Source organism: Salvelinus fontinalis, chromosome 30 (genome assembly GCF_029448725.1).
Source record: "Salvelinus fontinalis isolate EN_2023a chromosome 30, ASM2944872v1, whole genome shotgun sequence".
Lineage (NCBI taxonomy): Eukaryota > Metazoa > Chordata > Actinopteri > Salmoniformes > Salmonidae > Salvelinus > Salvelinus fontinalis.
In genome coordinates this window covers 35,954,499-35,963,567 of record NC_074694.1, presented here as the reverse complement: position 1 = coordinate 35,963,567, position 9,069 = coordinate 35,954,499, and the positions used below count along the sequence as shown (strand labels likewise).

The 9,069-nt window shown below is 40.1% G+C and overlaps 1 protein-coding gene across 1 annotated transcript; it reads right to left on the bottom strand.

The window, feature by feature from the left end:
* Window positions 1-2,265: 2,265 nt before the first annotated feature.
* Window positions 2,266-8,957, bottom strand: LOC129829134 (5-hydroxytryptamine receptor 7-like). Its single transcript, XM_055890695.1, has 2 exons — window positions 6,605-8,957; window positions 2,266-6,102 (listed from the first exon to the last, which is right to left on the bottom strand). The coding sequence occupies exons 1-2, from the start codon at window positions 7,084-7,086 to the stop codon at window positions 5,346-5,348; spliced, it is 1,239 nt and encodes a 412-aa protein (XP_055746670.1). The 5' UTR covers window positions 7,087-8,957; the 3' UTR covers window positions 2,266-5,345.
* Window positions 8,958-9,069: the final 112 nt, after the last annotated feature.

Sequence of the window (9,069 nt, the reverse complement as noted above, 5' to 3'; positions counted from 1 at the left end):
AGTGTTTCCACTGACATTTCTCACATAATTTATTTACAGACACCAAAAGATCCCACCCTGTCTGGCGTATTTTGTTTTGTCGACTTTTGGAAAGTTTACCACAAAATTTTCATCAGGCCTGTCATTATTTTTTTTATCCGACATGTACTTTACTCGCACAAAAAAATTGGATGGAAACCTGGTTAGTAGTAAAGAGCAATATCTTATTTTTCCCACAGAGAGGATTTAATGTGGCATGCTATTTCATGGAATGCCATTTGTCATATTGCAGTTATACCTTGAATGTCTGGGCTGGAATTCAGTGTGGACTGTGGACCAACCGGAATTCAACGTTTCGGGCTCTTTAAAAGTGTTAATGATTGAGAATTATTAACAAAAGTTTAAAAAAGGACCCGCCAGGTAGGGCAATTTCTCAAGAATGCAATGTCCATCCAGCACTACCACCCACTATCACTGAGCATTACCCCTCAAGAGACACATGAGGAAACAACCTCTATCTTTAACTCAATTCTGTGGCTTTCCTTCTCTCTGTAGTACTGGTCAACTTAGCATTGGGTCATTGAAAAAGGAAAAATTATTGGGTCATTTAAGAGGATGAATCAATCAATTTTCTAGGATAATTCAAAGAGATTTATGGTGCAAGTGCATCTAGGAACAAGATGAACAATAAACTCAAGGTCATTTTTTCACACCTTGGTTCCATTATCCTCACTGTCTCAGTGATGCTACTGTCACTGTAGCCAAAGATACATTTCATTTACTCAGAGGGCACAGTCCCTGATATCTGCTTTAGCAATAAAAGACCGGAGAGAGTACAAAGCTTGCTTATTGTCCTTGACAGATTCATTGTAGTGGCTTCAACTCGAGCATCAAATCAAATTTGATTTGATTATCATTCAACCTCTATTGCTTTATTATTGTTTGTCCTCATGTAATCCCACTGCGTGTTCCTCTCTGTCTTTCCTTTGGAAAGGTAAATGGTCTTAATAGCTCTCCCATGCGGTTTTCAACTTGCGGTAATATCGTCTTGCAGTTCCACTGTCTCATCATGATGCATGATGCAATTGTTGTTTTAAGGTCACATGTGCGTCAGTGGTAGCTCTGTTCAAAACCTAGCACAGGAGAATGGAGGTATCTAAAAGTCTCCAGTAGATTTGCTATTTATTATTGATGATCTATAAGGTGCGCCACAGGATAATAACAATTCTGTAAATTAAGCTGTCCCTCACTGGTCTATGATTCAAACCTCAAAACAAATGCCACTTTAAAGAACCAGCCAAGCCAATTGCTTTGGAAGCAGTGAACCATGCGGCAGCTGAGTCCCCTGAATTCATTCCCCCTCAATCTGAGACTCATTATACATCCAGTGGTCAAAAACAAAGATACCTCACCAGGTGAAAGCTATGACCATTTATGGATGTCACCCACTTCATTTCACTTCATTCAGTGTAGATGAAAGGGAGGAGACAGGTTAAAGAATTCTTTATTTTAACCTTGAGACAATTGAGACATGGATTGTGTGTGTGTGCGTCTTTCAGAGGGTGAATGGGCAAGACAAAAGGTTTAAGTGCCTTTGAACGAGGTATGGTATTGAGTAGGTGCCAAGCGCACCGGTTTGAGTGTGTCAAGAACTGCACCGCTGCTAGGTTTTTCACTCTCAACAGTTTCCCGTGTGTATCAAGAATGGTCCACTACCCAAAGGACATCCAGCCAACTTGACATAACTGTGGGAAGCATTGGAGTCAACATGGGCCAGCATCCCTGTGGAACGCTTTCAACACCTTGTACTGTAGTCCATTCCCCGACGAATTGAGGCTGTTTTGAGGGAAAGTGCCCACGTCTTACTGTTACAGTCAGCACGACCACCGCTTGTTGATTTACTGGCTGCCATCTGTTGTTTTGCCTGACGAATGGAATGAGAGGCACCTGCTTAGTCTGACTCTAGTCTGCGCCCTCCCCCGCCTTTCTCCCAGCAAGACAATTAATGCCTTGGTTCTAATAATTATACTAATCTCCTCTGGTGAGTACAGCTCTGCCCGTCACGTTTCCACATTAAAGCTTGTGACCAGCAGTCCTATCAGATGGTTGTGGGGAGGGACAAGAGGAACGTGCTGATCACCTGTGGGAGGAGAGATCTATGATCCTCTGGTCTCTTCTAGTACACTGTGTTCCTTTTGGTTCTTCAACATTTAGATACGTTGTTTGACTAGGCTTTGGCATGAAACAAGCACGTCACTGTCAAATGATCAACATGTAGAATTGTAACATGATGTATTGACTTAGTGTATTGATGTAAAATATAAACCATTTCAACGTAAAAACTATGAGGCAAAAAAAATGAACGCTACCAAAAATGTTAATCAACACATCAGTAAATACTGTGCAACGTGTTCCTTCGTGTTATCACACAAGTCGAAAAAAGCTGATATAAATGAACAAATGAACAAACGTACATGGTAAATTTAACCAAACGTCCAGATCAACAACTGTCATACTATTCAGCTATAAGTAGGTTACTAACATGAATGTGTTGCATGACTTTCTGATAATGGTCAACATTCTATACATAATAATTACAATTTCACATGGTTTCGAAGGTTGTTCCTTGAACACACAATAATTTACCTGTTACTCAATACACAACTGGAAGGATGACTCACCATCTGTGTCGATGTTGTTAAAATATGACTTTTTTTTACTCGTACATTACTCACACGAACTTTATGCACTGAGAATGATTTCAACTTCAAGTACCAAATACACAGAGATATATAAAACAAAATAACATGACAGCATCATTTTGTCCTGTCACAGTCGTAGACTATTATTTGCCCTGTCATCAAATACAATAGTGTGCTATGTTATCTACAAATGTTATGTGCATTTCAGTTAGGGCTGGGACGATACTAGTATCACAATACTCGTTAGTATCTTGGCAAGGAAACAAAACACAAACCGTATTTAACTGTTTTAGGAAAACAGCCCTAATGTTGGAAACAAACATCATTATATTGTCATCCAGAGTCATATTTATTTATTTTCCAAGCTACAGCACACAATAGTTTCAGGACTTAAAGCTGGGACATGTAACTTGTTGGGCGACATGATCAAATATTTTTATGCTTCCCATTTTTAAGTTTTGTTTTTTGTTTTTTACATTGTTTTGTTCCCCAGCTTCAAACACAATATTTTTAGCAACCGGGAAAAGGTGGAGCAATTTCTGCATAATGCACCTTTAAATTCCCTCTGTTAGAGTGAAATTAACACTCATTGGTGTAAAAGAACCCCAGTGTTGGTGTTAATGACCAGAGTTATTGTTTTACACTGTGGAGAGTAAAACAGTCCCATCAAAACCACAACCATCATTATCATATTTCCCAGCATGCTATGCAGGCAGTTTTTTTGTGGATTGTACATTGAACCACCATCCCATGTACATTGATTGATTGATGAATCTTATGTTATACAAAGATAAATAACATACATGTTTCTAAACTAATCCAATCAATTAGTTTAATTTATTGCACCCAGTAGTGAAATGGTTGTTCCGGTCTATATGGTTTAGTTAGTGTCCTTTTTTTTTTAGATCTCTTAACCCCAACCTGGTTTAAGACCAAACACAAGCAATTTGCTACACCCGCAATAACATTTGCTAAACATATGAATGTGACAAATGAAATTTGATTTGACTCTTTTGTATTATTCTGTATTTGAGGCACACATTTGGTATGATAGGTTGCGTTCCATATGTTATGTATTCATTTGTGGATGTCCATCACCCATTTCATATTATGTGTTACAAATTACAATTCGTATTATATGTTGCGAATTTCAAAAATTTACCAGATGTTACAAATTTGAAAAATGTATGATATGTTATGAATTCTAGCTAGGTGGCTAACGTTAGCTAGCTTGCTAACATTAACTAGGCTAGGGGTTAGGGTTAAGGAGTTAGATTAAAGGGTCAAAGTTAGTGTTAGGGTTTGCTGAAGGGTTAGCTAACATTTGTTGCAAATATTATAGCCATTTGTTGCAACAAGCTGTTGCAAAGTTGTTTAGGTTGCCTGATGTTCATGTTTTACGCCCACTCATCCCGTGTTATACGCCCACTCAACCACCCCGACCAACCACCGTCCTTTTGTTTTTGCATTAAGTAACCATCTATCTTATGTAACCATATCAAACGTAACATATCATACTAAATGGAGTGTCTCAGATTTACATACAGAATAATACGAAATGCTCTGAGACCAGGTTGCTAACCCTGGTAGTCATTCTGAATGCAGGTTGAGGGTAAATAGAAATTCCAACTGTTGGATATCCTAACTGGCTGAATTTAAAAAAGGAATTACACATGACTTTGCCAGTCAGCGTAATTGGACTTGCAGGCCTGATGTGGCCTGTAATTTGTAAACCAGGATTTGTTAGCGTAAAACTAGGCCATCATATTAAAGCCTTATGATATATGTAATGTATTGTCATAAAGTTAATTTTTTTATTATAGCAGGTCTTTAAGAGGAAAGAATTCAACAACCATGTCTTTGTCACTAACAAATACAGTCGTGGGTGGTAACGCTACAATTCAATTGAAAAGAAAAGGCACAATGGGAAATATGCAAATTAGTCTTTACACCAAATAGTGTTAAAACAACACCCAAAATCACTTACTGTAACAGTGGCACGTGTAATGAAATGTTAATATTTTATAATATGAATTGTTACATTAACACTCCAAATGTAACACTACAATCAAAGTACTTTTTACACTCTGTAGAGTGGGACTATATGTTATCTGAGGTAGTGTTAAAATGAACTCTTTAAGTGAAATGAACACTGCAAAATGTACTGTGTATAACCTGACAAGATGTGGATCTAATGTTCTTGTGTGTGCCAGGTATGAACAATAATGTCAGTTATTCTATGCACATGCATATAGCCTTCTCTCCTCATAAACTGAATAGGATTCCTCAGTCTAGAGTAGTTTTTTCAACCCATGGTCTGTGGACCTGTGGACCACAGATGGTTATCTGCTCCAATTTAGTCATATGTCAAGCCCAAGTTTTCATTTAAACCAGGTTTGTCAAACTCATTTTGCGCCTCATTTTTGTAATTTTGATGCTCCCTGACTGTTGCTCCCTGACTCTTAGGCTTTCGTTTCGAGGATTGTTAACAAGATGGACATAGTAAAGAGACTGTAAAAATGTAGGTCCATTATCACTACATTGAGGTTGTTTTTTTACTCAAACCACCCACAGGCCGCAGTCGTATGTTTGGCACCCTGATCTAAACCATAGTTTGCCGGTCCTTGTGTAGCAAAGTGTTAGAGAAGTTTAAGAAACACTGTTCTAGATCTCCAGATCTGGTCTCTCAGCCAGTTTGATGGCCTCGTGCATGCTGGCGGCGGAGAGTTTGCGGTTAATGCTCCTGTACCTGCAGAGCAAGATGTTACGGTAGGTGGTCCTCAGGTCCCTGTTGAAGAAGGCATAGATGAATGGGTTGATGAGGGAGTTGGCGTAGCCCAGCCAGAGGAGAAACCGTTCCACCCAGAGGGGAACGCAGCTACACTCTACCCCACAGATGAAGGGCCTGGCCGTGGACATCAGGAAGAAGGGCAGCCAGCAGACAGAGAAGGCCCCCACAACGATCCCCAACGTGGCGGCCGCCTTCTGCTCCCGCTTGAAGATGGAGATGTTTTTCCTGTCGTTCTTCAGCAGACGAGAGAAACTGGCACACTCCTCCACCTCCTTCTGGAGTTTCAGGGCCGCTGCCACGCAGTCAACACTGTTGCGCTCGTCCTCCGCCTTGGGGAAGCCTTGGATGGTGTGCTTGGCGGCGCTCACCTTGGCTGCTCGGTAGATGCGGTAGTACATCATCAACATCACCGACATGGGGATGTAGAATGCAACGGCGGTGGAGTAGATGGTGTAGCCCACGTCTTGGGTGATCAGACACACCTTGTCATCGTTGACGTTCTGGGCCCAGCCGAACAACGGGGGCAGGGTGATGGAAGCAGACAGCAGCCACACAGACAGAACTATTTTGGCCATGCATCTCCCACTCTGTCGCACAGGGTAGGTCAAGGGTTTCGTTATGCCTAGGTACCTGTGACAGCAAAGAGATGAGTTAAAAATATTGTGAAGTCTCTGATGAAAGTAATGTGATTGAAATATAGCACACACAGGATACTATAGATCAAGAGGTGTCCAACTGTCTTCCTGGAGAGCTGCTGTGCAGGCTTTTGCTACAGCCCTGCTTTAACACACCTGATTCTGCTAATCAAGATCCTGATGAGCAGCTCATTAGAAGCAGGTGTGTTAAAGCAGGCTTAGAGTAAAACCCTGCACACCCCAGTGACTCTCGAGGAGGAGGGTTGGCCATCCCTGGTATACGGTTGGGTATACATATGATAATCCATTCTTAATTATTCATCAGTGGTAGAATAAAAAAATGTACGCAAGTACTTTGGTGTTAATTGCTGTTGACATATATATTTTTTTATAAATCAGACTAACCTGCATAGATAATGGTTTGGGGGAAAAAACTAAAACATTTGCAATAATGAAAGATTTGTTGGTTTATCATTAGGGATGGCTTCTTGACTCACCTGTCTATGCTTATTACACACAGGGTCATGATCGAAGCAGTGCAACACATCACGTCCATGGCAATGAAAACGTTGCAGAACACCTGTCCGAAGATCCACTGCCCCCCGATGAGGTCCGTGATGCTGACAAAGGGCATCACCGCCACGGCTATGGACAGGTCTGCCACGGCCAGAGAGACAATTAGATAATTGGAGGGCTGTTTCAGCTTCTTCACAAAGCACACGGATATCACCACTAGTAAGTTCCCGCAAATAGTGAACAAAGTGAGCACAGTGAGAACTCCTCCAATGAGCACCTTCTCCACATTCCCGTGGCTAAGAATCTGCTCCCCGCAGCTGGTGTCATTTTCCGTGAAGCTCAGAGTTGGCAAAATTGCGATGGTTGTTTGGGGCGCTCTCAGCAAACGCAGATCCATCCCCGCTGTAGTCATGCTGGTCCTGGCAAATTCCTTCATCAGGTCTTTGGTCAAATATGATCTCATAAGATTAACACTATTTCATTGGAACCATTCTTATAATGCCTATTAATCCGTTATTAATAATGCATTGAGTATCCATCAAATCACAATGGTAATTTCCTCCCAACTAAATTGATACCTTTGTCTTTTCCACAACTTCCAAATGACCAGTCCCGGTAGGCCAGTTATCCACCCACCGGTGCCAAATCAGCAGGTTAATGGGATAGAGTAGATTAATAGGATAAACAGACTCCGGTTAACAAGCTTGGTTTGTAATACATTGTCAAATGTAATGCGATTCATTGGTCACCATCACGCGAGTGGCTACCGCAGCAAAGAACTCACTGAGAAAATGTTTTATTAGCGAAAGGGAATATACCGGGATGACGTCAGAAGAACCCGCGTAGATGTAGCCTAGGCTGGTTGGACATTATTCAATAAAAATAAAGTGTATTCATAGGCCTATCACAGAATTTCATGCTTTATTTATTTATTTTTACTGAGCAACACATTCACCAAGTGTGTGTGTGTGTGGGTGTGAGAGAGAGAGAGTACAGAAGCTGGGGCGGGGAGGGGGGATGGGGGGCGATTGATACACTTTGAAACACACCCTTTGGCGCCATCCTGCGCCATCCAATATCATTTTTTTTACACATAGATTTATATAGGGCATATTATAGCCTATTTAGGATTGATCTATTTTAATGGCAAGGGGCAATTTGGGTAGGCTAAATCTATAAATGTAGTCATAATCAAATGTAGGATAGCTATTTTTTCTATTTAAGTTTTTGAAAAATATACTGGATAAACCTTTTGTTCTAGCCTTACTGGGTTCTTATTAGGCCTACTTGTAGGTAGGATACAACACAGACTATAATTGTAATTAGGCTTTTTACATTGTTCTTAAGTAGACCTAGAGTGTAACAATGTAACATAATTAGCCCAATTCCTGATAGGCTACACTACAAGAATAATTACACAGTAATACACTGTTAATTTAGCGTAGTCAGTTCATCAAATCAAATTTTATTGGTTGGGTACACAGATTTGCAGATGTTATCGCAGGTGCAGCGAAATGCTTGCGTTTCTAGCTCCAACAGGGCAGTAGGCCTAATAGCTAGCAATAATAATTTAAAAAAACAATACACACATAATCCCCCCCCCCCAAAAAAAAAAAAGTTGAAATGAAGAAAGATCAGAATGAGCAATGTCAGAGACTATGTGTAACAATATAACAGTAACTGATTTGAGCAAGGGAGACAGCAATAAGAGTCATTTAGAAATGTAATAAACCAACCTGGTCTCAGAGGATTTCGTATTATTCTGTACATAAATCTGAGATTTCGTATTTTATGTACATAAATCTGAGATTTCGCATTTTATGTACTAATTTGTGGATGTCCATCAATGATATGTTACAAATTACAATTCGTTTTATATGTTATGAATTTGCAAAACGTACATTATCTTACAAATTTGTGAAACCTACAATCGATTACGAATTTGCAAAACGTATGATATTTAAAAAATTTGCAAAACATATGACATGTTACAAAAACTAGCTAGGTGGCTAACGTTAGCTAGGCTAGGGGTACGGGTTAAAGTTAAGTTTAGGAGTTGGTTAAAGGGTAAGGTTAGGGTTAGGGTTCGGGGAAGGTTTAGTTGACATGCAAAATAGTTTGCAGAGTAGCTAAAAAGTAGTAATAGTTGAAAAGTTGTTAATTAGCTAAAATGCTAACGTTGCCCATGATGAGATTTGAACTCTCAACCTTTGGGTTGCTAGACGTTGGTGTTATATGGCCACCGATCCACCGTAAAATGATGTAACTATACCAAATGTAACATATCATACGAAAAGTAGTGTCTCGGATTTACTTACAGATTTACGTACAGAATAATACAAAATGCTCCGAGACCAGGCTGATGAAACAGCCTGTACAATGACATAGGCTGCCGGCTGTCAACTCGGAAGCTGCCGCAAGAGGAGCATGATAAAGCAATGTAATA

What these genes read in the sequence shown, in the direction of transcription:
- LOC129829134 (XM_055890695.1), bottom strand. Translation starts at nt 7,086, where the DNA reads ATGAGATCATATTTGACCAAAGACCTGATGAAGGAATTTGCCAGGACC. An exon ending in TGTGTAATAAGCATAGACAG is followed by an intron (nt 6,103 to 6,604) that starts GTGAGTCAAGAA and finishes TTGCTGTCACAG; the next exon opens with GTACCTAGGCATAACGAAAC.